This window comes from Pongo abelii, chromosome 21 (genome assembly GCF_028885655.2).
Source record: "Pongo abelii isolate AG06213 chromosome 21, NHGRI_mPonAbe1-v2.0_pri, whole genome shotgun sequence".
Lineage (NCBI taxonomy): Eukaryota > Metazoa > Chordata > Mammalia > Primates > Hominidae > Pongo > Pongo abelii.
The window spans coordinates 54127721-54145410 of record NC_072006.2 but is presented as its reverse complement, the minus strand read 5'-3'; the positions used below and the strand labels follow the sequence as shown (position 1 = coordinate 54145410).

The window sequence follows — 17690 nt, the reverse complement described above, 5'->3', positions numbered from 1 at the left end:
CATGTCTCATTTCTTAAACTGGAGGTACATTTACAATGTTTATTATATTTTCTCTATACTTCTTTGCCTGCCTGAACTAGTTTATTTCCCAATAGTTATTGGAAGAGGAACAGAAATCTAATTTTTTTGAGACAGAGTCTCACTGTGTCACCCAGGCTAGAGTGCAGTGGTATGATCTAGGGTCATGCAGTCTCAACTTCCCAGGCTCCGGTGATTCTCCCATCTCAGCCTCCCAAGTAACTGGGACTAGAGACCCATGACACCACACCCAGCTAATTTTTTTGTATTTTTAGTAGAGACGGGGTTTCGCCATGTTGCACAGGCTGGTCTCCAACTCTTGGGCTCAAGCAATCCACTCACCTTGGCCTCCCGAAGTGCTGGGATTACAGGCGTGAGCCACAGTGCCCAGCCAGAAATCTATTTTTTTTATATAAGCTGTTAAACCTTATATAATTATTTAAAATTATTCAAATTTTTCTGAATCTGAGAAAAGGTCTTCAACTTTTTGGAAGTGATTATCAACTGGAACACTATATGGTGAAGTGGAAGTCAATGAAATCAATTACTTTTATATAAATGTAACTGCAACAGATTGCATTGACACAAATTATTTTGCCATCATGTGACTGGCTCTTAACATAGACGAAGTGAGGGTTTTATAAACAGGAAAAAGTAAATACTTTGGTTTGGTGACAAGAACATCAGAGATCTGAATATGGAACACTCCTGCTCCCCAGCTGGGTACAGCTGTATCCTGCCATTCCCATCGGCTGAGGGCTTCCCACGAGCCATGAACTAGGCTGAACACCCCAAATACTCTCTCATTTAATCCTCCAACCTCCCTTGGAATTAGCTGTCATTACCACTATCTTCTCTGATTACAGATCAGAAAACTGAGGCTTCAAGACATCACAGCCCCTGTCACACCACTGGTAGGTGCTGCAGTATTGAGTCAGATTCCAAATCTGTGCTCTTAACCACAGCGTACCCCACCACCTCCCTCTTGGCTGGATGCCTTCATTCCTCAACCTCCAAAACAGAATAATGTCTAACTCTCCTCACAGAGGTGTTGTCATGAAAGAAAATAAGAAGATGTAAAATGAAATGATTTGAAAGGGATATTTCTGCCCCCCGACCCCCGGCAAAAAAATAGGGTACTTAACAAAAATTATTCCTGAATGTAATTTCCTAATCCAAATGTTAGCGTGCATGTCTCTTTCTTTTATTGGGCACCTAGATGGTATACCAGCTCATCAACCACAGTATTAATAGGACTAAAATTAATTTTGTTATTTTTTTCAAGGAAATGTTTAAACAATTCACATGCCTGTTAACTGGTCACCCTCAGAGGCTGCATTGACAAATTAGGTTTCTTCAATCCCACCAAAAAACACCAGGTGGCCAGAGTGTTGTAAATGTAGACATTTTGTCCTCTTTTCATTCTGTGCTTTAAACTATCAATCCGTGGTGTTATTTTTATATAAATATTTAACCTAGTTAGAAATCCTACATTAAATACTAAGGGCAAGAAAAAAGTTCCAGTGCATAAACATAACATGTGACTAATGAACATGCCCAATGTCTAGACAAAACAAAAAACAGCAAATAAGCACATAAGTGGACAGAAAATAGACCAAGAGAGTTGAACCAGTTTCTGCTCTTCCTTTCTACCAAGCTAGATTTTTAAAATTTTAAGTTATTCTCATAAATAGATCAAACAACTCTTTGCAGCTTTAAGAGCAAAATGGGAAACTGTCTATTAACAGAAAGAGTTAATATAAGGCTCATCAATGCCAAGTAATAGCCTTCAGCCATTAAAAAGAATAAAGTCAGAAAAGACAATCCATAGAAGGGGAGAAAATATTTGCAAATCATATATCTGATAAAGGTGTACTATCCACAATATATAAAGAACTCTTAAACTCAACAGCCAAAAGACAAATACCACAGCTTTTAAACGGGCATAGGACATGAATAGACAAAAGATGCTCAACATCAATAGTCACAAGGGAAACTAAAATCAAAATACAATGATTCACTGGAAGGACATGTAAGATTTTTTAAAAAATACAGTGAGGGCCCGGCACGGTGGCTCACACCTGTAATCACAGCACTTTGGGAGGCTGAGGCAAGCAGATCACCTAAGGTCAGAGTTCAAGACCAGCCTGGCCAACATGATGAAATGCCGTCTCTACTAAAAATACAAAAATTAGCAGGGTGTGGTGGTGCGCACCTGTAATCCCAGCTATATGGGAGGTTGAGACAGGAGAATCACTGGAACCCAGGAGGTAGAAGTTGCAGTGAGCCAAGATCATGCCACTGCACCCTAGCCTGGGAGACAGAGCAAGATTCCATCTCAAAAAAACAACAATAAAAAAAACCAAAGTACAATTTCATATCCACTACGATAGCTATAATTTTTTTTTTTTTTCCCGAGACAGAGTCTTGCTCTGTCACCCAGGCTGGAGTGCAGTGGTGTGATCTTAGCTCACTGAAACCTCCACCTCCCAGGTTCAAATGATTCTAGTGCCTCAGCCTCCAGAATAGCTGGGATTATAGGTGTATGCCACCACGCCCATGCCCAGCTAATTTTTTTGTATTTTTAGTAGACAGGGTTTCGCCATATTGCCAGGCTGGTCTCGAACTCCTGGCGTCAAGTGATCTGCCCACCTCAGCCTCCCAAAGTGCTGAGATTGCAGGTATGAGCCACCACGCCCAGTCTATCATTTTTTTAAAACCAGAAAACAAGTGTTGGCAAGAACATGCAGAAACTGGAACCCTTGTAAAATAGTGCAGCCCCTGTGGAAAACATTTGTCAGTTTCTGGGAAAGTTAAACATAGAGTAACCATTTGACTTGATAACTCCACTTCCAGGTATATATCTAAAAGAAACAGAAACACTTATCCACACAAAAGCCTGTACACAAATGTTCACAGCAGCAGTATTCACAATAGCCAAATGGTAGAAACAATCCAAATGTTCACTGATGAATGAATAAACATCATGTGGTATATCTATACAGTGGAATATTACTCAGCCATAAAAAGGAATGCAATTCTAACATATGCTATAACATGAATCTTGAGAACATTATGCTAAGTAATAGAAACAAGACACAAAAGGCCACATATTATATGGTTTCATTTATATGAAATATTCTAAATAGGCAAATTCCTAGAGACAGAAAGCAGAATAGTGGTTGCCAAGGACTAGAAGAGGGAGGGATGGGGAATAACTGCTTTTAATGGTTTTCTTTTAGGGTGATGAAAATGTTCTGAAACTAGATAGTAGTGATGGCTGCACAACATTGTGAATGTACTAGATGCTGCTGAACTGTACATTTTAAAGTGGTTAAAATTGTAAATGTATGTTATGTATTTACTACAAAAAAAAAAAAAAAGAATGAGGTAGACAGAAAAAACACCAACACAACGATCTCCCAGACATTCTGTGAGATGAAAAGGCAAGTTATGGGACCCCATTTATGTCAAAACAAATTCACAACTCCAAACATGTATTATTTGTGTTTGTGCATGTACTTACGAATATACATCTGTATATGCAAAAACAAGCACGTTTTCAAGTACACTTGGGAAAAAAACCCAGCAAGAAAGGGCACAAACACTTCTATGTGGTATGGAGGGTGTGCTTCCAATTTTTCATGCCTGGAGTAATGACTATGGAAAATATATAAAACACATATCAATTATAATAACTCCATTAAGTTTCAAGGCCCATAAAATGTATGTGTCAAATAATGTTAATTGTTAATCTAGTGTAAGTAAATAACAGTGATTCCCCATTTTTTCTTGCAGAGTCAAACAAAGATCAACAAGGGTTAAATGCAAGTCAACTGATTTCAAGCTTCTAAAAGTCAAAAGTAACTACAGAGTTTTGTCATCCCTTCTCAACAAAGAGGAACACACTGTAATCCTGTCATGTGCTTACAGGACACAAAAGTTACCATTTCATTTGAATTAACTAAGAGAGTAACCAAAAGTGGCAAATAAATTCCAGGTCAGGAGTTCTGAGGTCTAGAATAAACTATGGGCTAATTTCCCTTAATTCACTTGAGTTCATTTATTCATGAATTAGCAAGTTGCCTAATAACAGTAATTTTTAAAACATTATCAGATTTACATTGCTTGAACTGGGTGTGGTGGCTCACGCCTATAATCCCAGCACTTTGGGAGGCTGAGGCAGGTGGATCATCTGAGGTCAAGAGTTCAAGACCAGCCTGGCCAACATGGCGAAACCCCATCCCTACTAAAAATACAAAAATTAGCTGGGTGTGATGGCGGGCACCTGTAATTCCAGCTACTTGGGAGGCTGAGGCAGGAGAATCACTTGAACCTGGGAGGCGGAAGTTGCAGTGAGGTGAGATCACGCCACTGCACTCCAGCCTGGGCAACAGAACGAGATTCCATCTCGGGGGGAAAAAAAAAAGATTTTCAATGTTTGGATATCTAATCAGAAATAAAATAACATGCAACAGGCAAACAATGCCTTAAATTTACTTAAAAAAAAAAATCATTCTTTTTGGTAATCCATGCTGACCTCCACATAACCAGAGCATAAGCAGAGACACTAACTCATCAACTATCAAGAATTTCATTAGGTGAAAATGAAACCCACCTAACATTGGTGTGACTCTAGAGTCTAGGTTTATAATCTGTTTGGAGGACAATCCAAGAGAAATATACAGCACTATTAAATACAGTTCAGCCTTTCTGGCCCCAAAGATGTATTAACACTGGGCAGGATTTTGCCTGGTTTAAAAAGTACATTATAGAAACCTGTTTTGTGGTCTTTTCGTATAGCTAATCTTAAACGCTCCACGCCCTGGAAGTTACTTTAAAAGTCATATTATACTTTTCAATTTCCCTTAAAAAAAAGTGATTACAAAAGTTGTTTTTTTTTCCAGGCCCGCCTTTTATATTGTCTAACATATCAAATTGACAGCAGTGTAAATAGACTAATAATACTCCTTAATCCTGAAGGAAGACTTCAGCTACTAAAGATTTCTTAATCAAGAAAAGAAATGCTTTTCTCCTTTGTCTTCGACTACTATCACAAAAGAAAAGGAAAATAAAACAAAAGAGAGTCCTTCATTGTTGAAGTAATCCCCTAGAAATAGAATCCAACTACATTTACAGGGTAAAAAATTACCAAGGTGTATTAAATGTATATGAAACATTGTATACTTCTGGTCTGTGTACTTTTTCAGTATCGGTTTAAAAGTTTCTAAAACTACGACAGACAAGGATGAGTCCTAGGATTTCAAATAAAAAGACTGTATTATTAAAATCTTTTATTTTTTATTTTTTGTAGAGACAGAGTCTCACTATGTTGCCCAGGCTGGTCTCAAATCGCTGGCCTCAAGTGTATTATTAAAATTATTTGACCACTCACCAGAGACGGAATATAAATGTAAGAGAAGTTATACTTTTCCTTAATAAACAGTCCTAATACACATCAGAGAAAAAAAAAAAAAAAAAAAAACAGTTCCACCTTTCAACTTTCTGAAAAGACCTAATCTCATTAGGAATATCACTTTGGTATCATTAAAGAAAAGCAGCAAATGAAATGCTTGTTTCACTTTCAAACAAGAATTTGTTTTTGTTTTTTTTGGGGGGTGGGGGATGGAGTTTCTCTCTCGTCACTCAGGCTGGGGTGCAGTGGCGTGATCTCAGCTTATTGCAACCTCCGCCTCCCGTGTTCAAGTGATTCTCCTGCCTCAGCCTCCCAAATAGCTGAGATTACAGGCGCCCGCCACCATGTCCGGCTAAAATTTTTTTGTATTTTTAGTAGAGATGGAGTCACCGTGTTGGCCAGGCTGGTCTCGAACTCCTGACCTTAGATGATCCTCGCAAAAGTGCTGGGATTATTGGTGTGAGCCACCGCGCCTGGCCAAACAAGAATTTGGACTTGGCCAGGCGCGGTGGCTCACGCCTGTAATCCCAGCATTTTGGGAGGCCAAGGCAGGCGGATCATGAAGTCAGGAGATTGAGACAATCCTGGCCAACACAGTGAAATGCCATCTCTACTAAAAATACAAAAAATTAGCTGGGCATGGTGGCAGGCACCTGTAGTCCCAGCTACTTGGGAGGCTGAGGCAGGAGAACGGCGTGAACCCGGGAGGCAGAGCTTGCAGTGAGCCGAGATAATGCCACTGCACTCCAGCCTGGGCAACAGAGCAAGACTCCATCTCCAAAAAAAAAAAAAAAGAGTTTGAACTTGGGTCAAACTCAAAGCTATTTATTCCTTAGCTAATCAAAAGTGGTTGTGTAGTTTCAACTGGATTTCTTTTTTGTCTGTTTGTTTGTTTTTTGAGATGGAGGCACACTGGGAGGCATTTAAGTTTTTGTCTTTTATCTAAACCTCTCAACTGGTATCTGGTAACCTGGTTATCAGTCTCTAGTCTTATATCAGCCCGGTATGACAATCACTTGACTTCTCTATGCTGAAATTTCCTCACACACTAAAAGAGAAGGTTGAACAAAATTAGCTTTTTGTGTGTGTGTGTGTTTTTTTTTTTTAAGACAGTGTCTCACTCTGTTGCCCAGGCTAAAGTACAGTGGCACGATCTTGGCTCAGCGCAGCCTCCACCTCCCAGGTTCAAGCAATTCTCCTGCCTCAGTCTCCTGAGTAGCTGGGATTACAGGCACATACCACCACGCCCAGCTAATTTTTGTAATTTCAGTAGAGACAGGGTTTCACCACGTTGGCCAGGCTGGTCTGGAACTCCTGACCTCAAGTGATCCATCTGCCTCGGCCACCCAAAGTGTTGGTATTACCAGCATGAGCCACCACACTTGGCCCAAAATGAGGTTTTCAGAGAGTGAATGCATTTAATAAAAAATAGTACATAACTAAATTAACAATACAGGTGGAGCATAGATATGGCAAAAGTCATGACCATGGTTAATGAGAATGACAGAGGTTAAGGAAAACAGGGTGCTGGGGCAAGGGTTTCTGCTCTTTCAATCAGCAGCAAAACCGTTAAATAAAATTCACATGGAAGTCTAATAAATATGAACACAAAATGCTGCTCTGATTGAAGCTAGGAGCAGGGGGTCAGACATTCTCCCATCTGACCCCTCCCACCTCCTGCCACCCCACCCCCTGCTCCTTCATCCCCTGCACAGGCGCATACTCCTTTGAGTAGAACTTGAAATCCATTAAACTAGATGTTCAAGATTCTTTTTTTTTTTTTTTTTTTGAGACAGCCTTGCTCTGTCATCCAGGCTGGAGTGCAGTGGCGTGATCTCGGCTCACTGCAACCTCTGCCTCCCAGGTTCAAGTGATTCTCGTGCCTCAGCCTCCTGAGTAGCTGTGATTACAGGCATACGCCACTATGCCTAGCTAATTTTTGTATTTTTAGTAAAGACAGGGTTTCACCATGTTGGCCAGGTTGGTCTTGAACTCCTAACCTCAAGTGATCCACCCAAGTCTCCCAAAGTGCTGACATGTCAGGCGTGAGCCCACCATGCCAGGCCTCAAGATTCTTTCCAGGCCAAAATTTTTTTAATCCTTCTTTCAAAGGCTAAGATATTACATTAAGAGCTCTTCAGAACTTGCTAAGCACCATGATTTTATAAAGAAGAGAGTTCCCTGTTATGATGTTATAAACTGATCATGTTCCCTCAGTGTTTGATATGAAAACCAAATGGGAGGAAGACTTGACAGTCAAGAGGAGTGACAGGGTTAAACACACAGACTGAGCACACAGACACTGGGGATGGCAGATGATGGGGATGACAGCGTCCATATTCACCTAGGACAAGGAGGCTGAAGAAAATGGTCATGCCGCTGGACTGCTCCTCTTGCTGGGCCTGCTCCCCTGTCTGCACGGGGAGGATGGGCTTGCCAGGGGTCGGGAGCACCAGTTTCGTCGTGACAACCAGGGTGGTGTGGAGGGTGACATTGAAACCCTCATGAGTTGTATTGGGGAATCTCCTGGAGGACATAAAAAGCATAATTAGATAATGGAAAAGGGTCCCAAAACATCAATTCACACACCTCACACCAGAAAGAGAAGCTGTCCAAGAACTTTATGGGATTCAGAAGTCTTTAACAGGCAGGACTTCAAGAGAAAATTAAGAAAATCCCTGCCTGCACAGCACAAGGGTACCAGTGGCCTCTGGTGCTTTTGAATACAGCCACTTAGAGGACAGGAACGGTAGGGAATCAGAGCTAGTATAGAAATGAAATGCTGCCTGCTCTTTGGCAAATACTGGGGGATTTAAAGGGAGGCAAACTGGAGTCTCATCACTTTCCAAGGTCCAACACTGTTTACTTAGCACCTTTGTTTCTCCAATTTACATTATTTTCCTTGCATTATCTCTCCAAGTTGAAGAAACCACCTGAATTTGCCCAGTTGTTGATCTGGGCATGCCCTACCCTACTTTACAAAATCCCTCTCAGATTTCAAACGGCTCAAATGTCACCTCCCATTACCCCATCTTACCACACCCGAATTTACCCACTCCACTGCGTATGTTCCCACAGCTCTTTCACACTGTGCTGGGATTGTGAACTAGTACAATATTGCTATAATAACTGTAATTGTGACTATAAAAGTTATTATTTTCTGAGCACTGCTTTATTCCAGGAACTAGGTAACACACTACCTCTCATTTAATAGGTATAACATGTCTGATTGGGTATGATTACTTTCCGTTTTTTACTCATGCATAACTAAGGCTCAGGGAGGTTGCAAAACTTCACCAACATCTCAGTTAGTGGCAGAATCAAGCCGAAAACCCAAACTTGAAATCGCTGGGCTATATTGCCTCTTTTATTTTGTGCTGCTGAGGCCCTGTTTAGTGTCTGGGACGGAGCAGCTGCTCAATAAATAACTGATTACATGAAATGACCCCCATATGGCCAAGAAATATATTTGAAAAGTTATCAGGTGAAGGACTCCAGTATCAAGGTAGGGGTTCCTTATTCATCTTCACATACTCATTCCACAAACAGTGATAGGGCATCTACAATCTGCAACAGACTCTGCCCTGCAGGTATGGAGATGACTTTTGGACTTACCCAAAAGTACCTGGAGGACACAGCCCGTCCTTCCCTGTCTCCCCTTGTCCAGCTAACCCCCTTCCTCTCTACACACCAGCCATGCTGCCTGTCACTCAAAAGCACTAAACTCTTTCTTGAGCCAGGGCTTTTGAACCTGATGTTTTTTCTCCTATCTCTCCTTCTGGTCATTCAAGTTTCTGCTGAATGTCACCTTTTCCTGAGTGGACTCCCCAACCCTAACTCTATTCTGCTTCCTTCAGAACACTTAACCCATTCATGCCAGAGGTTGCAATTTTTAGAACTGCAGATATGTGAGAAAAATCAGACCTTGGCGATGACCTTGAGCAGTAGGATATAAATAACTCCCACATGCTTAGCGTTCCAATAATGGAACACTAGGCACAAATAGGATTAATTAATCACGATCTGAAACCATCTTGACTAATTATGGTCTCCTTTTCCCACTAGAATGGAAGCTCCCAGAAAGCGGCTCCTGGCCGGCCTCCTTTCCTACCACCTGCCCAGGGCCTGGAATTGAGTAGATGGCTAACAGTTAATGACTAAATGAAACCTAGTGAAGGAGAAAGACATGAAAACTGATCGTTACAGAGGAGACGACTGGCTACGTAGGAGGTGGGTGTGGAGAACCCGGACGACTTGCTGGAGGAGGCGGAAGAGGGCTCAGTAACTATGAGATTACCAAAAACTGGAAAAGTAAATATGGGTTGCATTTTCCGCAAGACGGCCCTCGGGGCCTGCGCTGGGCAGCTGATTCCCAGCTCGAGGGACCGACCTCCAGGGGAACGCAAGGCCCACCTGGGCCCAGGCCCGCCCATCCCGCCCTCCTCGTAGGCACCGGCTTGGTCAGTCCTGGCCAACCAGCAAAAGAAGCTCCGCCTTCCGGGGCCGGAGGGCGGCCTGAGGCGCTCGCTGTCACCCGCCGGGGCCCAGCCCCGCCGCCTCCGCCGCCCGGGAAAAAGCCCACTCACTCCTCTTCCGCCATCTTCTCCCCCATCCTGCGGAGCTTCCAAGACCACCGAGTTCGGAGCCGCGGGGCTAGCAGGACCCGCTTTTGCTTCCGGCTTCCGCTGGGGGCGCGGGCGGGCGCGCGGGAGGCGGGGCCTCGGCCGCGCGAGGGCGGCCCTCTGTCCCTCCGTCTCAGTGGCCCGAGGGTGGGAGAAAGCGCGTGGGAGGATTGCGTCTTAGTCTCTCCCGGGGCTTTCGAGACGCTTGTCCGGCATGTGCCACATGATCACCTGGGACCGAGAGATTCCGGCTTTTCCCCATCACAGGGCGGGGACGTTTTGGGGAAACTCCTCTGAGGTCACTGTGACTCACCCTGAGGGCAAGCAAGCACCCTCCACCCAGTGCCCTCGACTTCGCTGTGCTAAGAGTTTGAAAAAGGATGCCCAGCCTGTAGCCTAAGCGGAGAGACCCCAGGGGGACACTTCCCCAACCCGAGCCTTAGTTTCCTTCGGCTGTGGAGAGGAATAACCGCTTGGACTTGGCAGGACTGTGCAGCATTGCATCTGTAAACATGTATTGAGTTCAGACTATATGCCTAGCGTTAAAATGGATGCTGATGATGTAGGGGTGGACCATTCATTAAGCAGTTCATTGATTCACCACATGCTTAGTAGATGCTTCTATGTGCCTAGCAGTGGCCGGTGGGGTGGGGATGCAGGGAGGAACAAGGCGAGGTGGGAGGGGTAGGTGAGACCCCCATCGGGAGGACTGGGGCTAAGAACTTTGAGCTTTATTGGCCCCTTCTGTTGCTACCTCCCTTCCTGATCCAAGGCACTCTGTCTCATCTGGATAATTGCAACGGCTCCATTCAGGGTCTCTGACTCACCCCTGTTCCTTATGGACTTCCACACAGCAGCTGGAGTGATCCCTTAACTCATCACTCCTCTGCTTAGACCCTCCAATGACTTCCAATCTCCAGAGAAAAAAAACCTTGGGGAATGTACAGGACTCAACCCTCCCCCCTTTTCCCCTCTGAAGTGTGTGGGAGGGGGACATGGGGCTCTATATCTCCCCTCCCACACACTTTGACTTTCCACTATTGTCACAGACTCACCAGGAATACTTCCACCGTTGCACTCGCTGAGCCTTTATCTAGAATGCTCTTCTTCTGGGTAGCTCTTTGGCTCGCACATCTCCTACGTTTGGCCTTTTATTTAACCCCTGTGTGTTAGACCTCCTTGACCACCCTACTTAAAATCCAAGGCCCCGCGCCTTCCCTAAACTATTTTTCCACATGACACCTAACCTACCATATGTTTTACTCATACACTTGTTTATTAACCATCTCCCTCCATGAGAACGGAAGCTTCATGAATGCAGAAATTTTTGTCTGATTTGTTCTCCATTTTATCTGCAATGCCTACAACAGTACCTGGCACATAGTAGACACTCAATAATAAATAATCATTGAGTAAATAAATCAGTTAGTTCTAGCACACCTAGAAGGGTTTTGAACTGAGAAGTAACCTGAGCTTTGCTGCCTGTTGGGAGTTGACTGGGGGTTGGCGAGAGAGAGAGGATGGAAGCCCCAAGGCCAGCAAGGAGGCTTTTGCAATAATCTGGGTGACAGCTGATGGCAGTCTGGATGAAAGTAATACCGTGGAGGTGGCAGGAATGGTTGGACTCCTGGACGCATACTGAAGACAAGGTTTGCTGATGGACTATGGCGTATAAAAGAGGAGTTAAGCATGGTGTCAGGGTTTTGGCCCCGAGGAACTGGGTAGAGAAGAAATCTGGCTCTAACCTTGGGTTCTCCATCCTCTGCCGTCTCTTAAGACTGCTAAAGCTAACTGAGAGAATGTCATCAGGATCCACCAATGTTTATTGAGTAATAATAAACTTGCTTCCTTCCTGCAGGTGTGGTGTTGGGCTATTGTTTCCTTAAGTCTTTACATAGCTTTGAGGTAGATACCATCGTTATCCACAGACACAGAGAAATCAAGGCACTTGCCTGCGGTCCCACAGCTAGCAAATGACAAGGCTGGGATTCAGGCACAGAGCCAGTGTTTTTAAACCAGTAGCCCTGCTACACTCCACTGCCTCAATTTCTCCGGCTCTTAAATGGGACTAATAACCTACTCTCCTCCGTTAGCACAGAGCCTGGCGGGAATGACCTGGTCTACAAAGGATTGATAGTGGGGTTCTCTCTGGCCACACTTGTCAACTGAGGGCTTGAGGCTACCATTTTCTACCAGCACCAAAAAACCCCACATGGCTGGAATTCACCAAGCTGGAAACTCCACATAGCTGGAATTCACTACTCTTCTCTGTCCATTGTCTCGCCTACTGCCCTCGCTAGAGATTCTGCTGTCAAGGCCAGATGAGGGCTTTGTGATAGTCATGGAGCTCCTGACCTTGGCCTCCTCTGGGCTTACCACTAACTATAAGGCTGCAGAGAACATGCTTTCATGCCCATGGGTGAGTCCTTGGCTCTTCTCACCTATTCCTGAGAATGAATCTAAAATCCCTGGTCCTTCCCCGAGGAAGGTAAATAAAGCCATTCAACATGCAGTTTCTGGGCTCCAATGCTGTGTCAGGCCGAGAAGGAGCTAGCATAGGGCACCACAAATTCTGGTGCCAGACAGTGCTGGTTCCCAACCCCTCCTCAGGACCTACAGTCTCCGTGACCCTGAGAGGCTACAGCACCCTCAGAGCCTCAGGGCCCCCTCAATTTTTTTTTCTTTTTTTCTTTAATAACGCTTCTCTTTAGAAGACTGTTACAAGATTAGAGCGAAAACTGCCTTTGCTCTCTGTTGTCTCTGCCTAGACAGCTCTGCCTGCTACCTCCAGTCTTCTTGTTATTCAGGTCTCAGCTTAAATGTCCCCTCCTCAGGGAAGCCCTCCCTGACCAGTCTCTGTAAAGAGTCAGACAGTAAATATTGAAGGCTTTGTGGGCTTTACTATCTCTGTAGCAACAAATCAACTCTGTAGTTTGCATGCAGCATAAATAATATAAATAGGCATAGCTGTGTTCCAACAAAACTTTATGGATACTGAAATTTGAATTTTGCATTACTTTCACATGTCATGAAATACCATTCTTCTTTGGATTTTTTTTTTTTTTTTTTTTGTGATGGAGTCTCTGTCGCCCAGGCTGGAGTGCAATGGCACAATCTCGGCTCATTACAACCTCCGCCTCCCAGGTTCAAGCAATTCTCCTGCCTCAGCCTCCCAAGTAGCTGAGACTACAGGTATGCACCACCACGCCCAGCTAATTTTTGTATTTTTAGTAGAGATAGGGTTTCACCATGTTGGCCAGGATGGTCTCAATCTCTTGACCTCGTGATCCGCCTGCCTTGGCCTCCCAAAGTGCTGGGATTACAGGCATGAGCCACCACCAGGCCCGGCCTGTTGTTGTTTTTTGAGACAGAGTCTCACTCTTGTCACTCAGGCTGGAGTGCAGTGGCACGATCTCGGCTCACTGCAACCCCTGCCTCCTGGGTTCAAGCAATTCCTGCTTCAGCCTCCCAAGTAGCTGAAATTACAGGCGTCTGCCACCATGCCTGGCTAATTTTTGTATTTTTAGTAGAGACGGGGTTTCGCCATACTGGCCAGGCTGGTCTCAAACTCCTGACCTCAAGTGATCCACCTGCCTCAGCCTCCCAAAGTGCTGGGATCACAGGCATGACCCACCGTGCCTGGGTAAGAATTTGGTCTTTAATACTTTTATTAAACAGGGAATCAAATTGGTTACCATGTGTATCAGTCAGGGTTCAATCAGAGAAGCAGAACCAAAAGGGAATATATTTTAAGAGCTTTATGACAAGGAATTGGCTTAAAACAACACAAATGTATTATCTTATAGTTCTGTAGGTTAGAAGATAAAGATTTTCACTGGGCTAAAATCAAGGTGTTGGCAGAGTCACATTAATTCTGGAGGCCCTAGGGGAGAATAAACTTTCTTGCCTTTTCCAGCTCCTAGAGGCTGCTTGCATCCCATTGCTCATGGCCCACTCCCTATCTTTAAAGCCAAGGACTGCATCACCCCATGCTCAGTTTCTGATTGTGACTCTCTTGTCCTCCTCTTCCTCTTCCCCCAACCCCTTTTTTTTTTTTTTTTTTTTGAGACTGAGTCTTGCTCTGTCGCCCATGCTCGAGTGCAGTGGCATGATTTCGGCTCACTACAACCTCCGCCTCCAGGGTTCAAGCGATTCCTGTCTCAGCCTCCCAAGTAGATGGGGTTACAGGTGCCCACCACCACACCAGCTAATTTTTGTAGTTTTAATAGAAATGGGGTTTCACCATGTTGGCCAGGCTGATCTTGAACTCCTGACCTCAGGTGATCCACCCGCCTTGGCCTCCCAAAGTGCTTGGATTACAGGCATGAGCCACTGTGCCCAGCCCCTCTTTCCCTTATTAGGACCCTTCTGACTACATTGGACCCACCTACATAATCAGAATAATCTGCCCATCTCAAAGTCAGCTGATTAGCACCCTATTTCCATCTGCAATCTTAATTAGTCCTTGCCCTGTAACATATTCTCAGGGACGAGCAATTAGCACATGGCCATCTTTGGAGGGCCATTATCCTACCCCCGACACCATAGGAAAAATAAGATCTGTTGGACTTCTCTTCATGTATTTTTTCTTTTTTTTTTGAGATGGAGTTTCACTCTTGTTGCCCAGGATGGAGTGCAATGGCACAATCTCGGCTCACTGCAACCTCCACCTCCTGGGTTCAAGCGATTCTCCTGCCTCAGCCTCCCGAGTAGCTGGGATTACAGGCATGTGCCACCACACCTGGCTAATTTTGTATTTTTAGTAGAGATGGGGTTTCTCCACGTTGGTCGGGCTGGTCTCGAACTCCCGACCTCAGGTGATCTGCTCGCCTTGGCCTCCCATAGTGCTGGGACTACAGGCGCGAGCCACCACGCCCGGCCCTCTTCATGTATTTTTGCTATTTATTATCATTTCATATTGATTTATACATGGGAAAAAGTGGGGCATAATTTCTTTAATACCTTTGGATGCTAACATTTTAATCTGGCCCTGGCCACTTAGCATGTAACAGGCACTAGAATTACTAAGCAAAAATAGAAAATCTGGGCTTGTAGAATTCAGTGGAGTCAGGTGTAATTCTCTGAGAAAGTTTGTGAAAAAAATCCAGATTCCAGGCCATGCATAGTGACTCACAGCTGTAATCCCAGCACTTTGGGAGGCCAAGGTGGGTAGATCACCTGAGGTTAGGAATTCAAAACCTCCTTCATCCTCACCTGCCTTGTGTCCTCCCCACTGTCCCCACCCTAAGACCTGGTGACCGATAGAAACACTTGCTTCCTTGGCTTACATTTTTTCTTTCTCCCTTTAAAAAAAAAAATCATAGTTTTGGCTGAATGTGGTGGCACACACCTGTAATCTCAACTACTTGGGAGGCTGAGGCAGAAGAATCACTTGAACCTGGGAGATGGAGGTTGCCTTGAGCCTAGATCGCACCACTGCACTCCAGCCTGGGCAACAGAGGGAGACTCCGTCTCAAAAAAAAAAGAAAAGAAAAGAAAAACGAAAAGTTGCAGAAAAGGAGAAAAGTAAAGGTCATCATAGTTTACCACGGAGCTCAGCTGTGAATGGCATTTACATAGTCACAATAATGTAGACTGTAAATATCAATCTCACAAGAATAACCATATAACTATATTGAGAGAATAAAGGATGGGAAGGGTCTCTGCATGTGCTGGGCAGGTGAGGGGAGGGAAAGAGGGCAGAAACCTTATTGCCCAGAGTGGGAAAGCAGATTTTACTGAAAACAGAAAAACTAAGAAGTGGCGATAGAAGCATGTTATTCCAAGACATGGAGTTAAATACCCAAAAAATCAGCTCAAAGTGATTGTCTTTGGGGAGGCAGAAATAAGAGGAGAGAGTGAAGTGGGGATTCCTATTTTTAGAAAATTTGACTCTTCAACTTATGTGCGTGTATGACCTCAATACAAATAAAATTTAAACCAAAAAATAAAAAAGGACAGGAGTAACATATTGCAATGTTGTTTTGATAATTGTTATTTCTCAATTGTGGGTCATAGGTATTATTTTTCCTTTTGCTTATTTGTATTTTTAATGATTTTTTTTCTGCAAGTGACATATCATTTGAAATGTAAGTAAATCCCTTTGACATTGTGCTTGTGACCTGCAACACTCAGTAACTGCCAGTCATCTTTCATAAACTAGAAACAGGCCAGATTGTCATATTTATTTAAATACAGAAAGTCAAGGCCGTGGGTATTTTGATCTTTCTGTCTTGATGCTGCCTCACCTCCCTGTTCTGAGTCACCAGCCCTGTGGATTCTTCCTCCTCCACCCTCACCCGCTTTGTGTCCTCCACACTGTCCCCACCCTAAGACCTGATGACCGATAGAAACACTTGCATCCTTGGCTTACCTTTTTTCTTTCCCCCTTTAAAAAATATCATAGTTTTGGCTGGGTGCAGTGGCTCACGCCTGTCATTCCAGCACTTTGGGAGGCCGAGGCAGGAGGATCACTTGCACCCAGGAGTCTGAGGCCAGCCTGGGCAACATAGTGAGACCCTGTCTCTATTTTTATTTTGTATTTATTTATTTATTTATTTATTTTTGAGACGGAGTCTCGCTCTATTGCCAGGCTGGAGTGCAGTGGCGTGATCTCGGCTCACTGCAAACTCTTCCTCCCATATTCAAGCAATTCTCCTGCCTCAGCCTCCCGAGTAGCTGGGACTACAGGTGCTAAAATATGATTTTTTTAAAAAAATAAAAATAGGCCAGGTGTGGTGACTCACGCCTGTAATCCCAGCACTTTGGGAGGCTGAAGCAGGTGGATCACAAGGTCAAGAGACTGAGAACATCCTGGCCAACGTGGTGAAACCCCGACTCTACTAAAAATACAAAAATTAGACGGGCGTGGTGGTGCGCACCTGTAGTCCCAGCTACTCGGGAGGCTGAGGCAGGAGAATTGCTTCAATCTGGGAGGCAGAGGTTGCAGTGAGCCGAGATCACGCCACTGCACTCCAGCCTGGCAATAGAGCGAGACTCTGTCTCAAAAGTAAATAAATAAATAAATAAATAAATAAATAAATACAAAATAAAAATAGAGACAGGGTCTCACTATGCTGCCCAGGCTGGCCTCAGACTCCTGGGTGCAAGTGATCCTCCTGCCTCGGCCTCCCAAAGTGCTGGAATGACAGGCGTGAGCCACTGCACCCAGCCAAAACTATGATATTTTTTAAAGGGGGAAAGAAAAAAGGTAAGCCAAGGATGCAAGTGTTTCTATCGGTCATCAGGTCTTAGGGTGGGGACAGTGTGGAGGACACAAAGCGGGTGAGGGTGGAGGAGGAAGAATCCACAGGGCTGCTGACTCAGAACAGGGAGGTGAGGCAGCATCAAGACAGAAAGATCAAAATACCCACAGCCTTGACTTTCTGTATTTAAATAAATATGACAATCTGGCCTGTTTCTAGTTTATGAAAGATGACTGGCAGTTACTGAGTGTTGCAGATCACAAGCACAGTGTCAAAGGGATTTACTTACATTTTCTGCTTCTGCTCCTACCTGCCTACCACAGTCATGCATCACCTAAGGACAGGAATCCATTGTGAGAAATGTGTGGTCAGGCGATCTTGACGTGCGAACATCCTACAGCAGACTTCTGCAAACCCAGATGGTGTCGC

The 17690-nt window shown here is 44.3% G+C and overlaps 1 protein-coding gene across 4 annotated transcripts in view; it reads right to left on the bottom strand.

Annotated features, from left to right (window-relative positions):
- Positions 1-10282, bottom strand: part of SLC9A8 (solute carrier family 9 member A8) — a 78935-nt gene extending 68653 nt beyond the window's left edge. The window contains exons 1-2 of one of the 4 annotated variants that reach the window (XM_002830409.6): positions 10021-10282; positions 7779-7960 (exon numbers count right to left, since the gene is read on the bottom strand). In XM_002830409.6, the coding sequence (XP_002830455.2) occupies positions 7779-7960; positions 10021-10046 (208 nt within the window). In that variant the 5' untranslated portion in view covers positions 10047-10282. The other 3 variants (XM_063720659.1, XM_054542319.2, XM_054542318.2) reach the window with 3 other exon arrangements.
- Positions 10283-17690: the final 7408 nt, after the last annotated feature.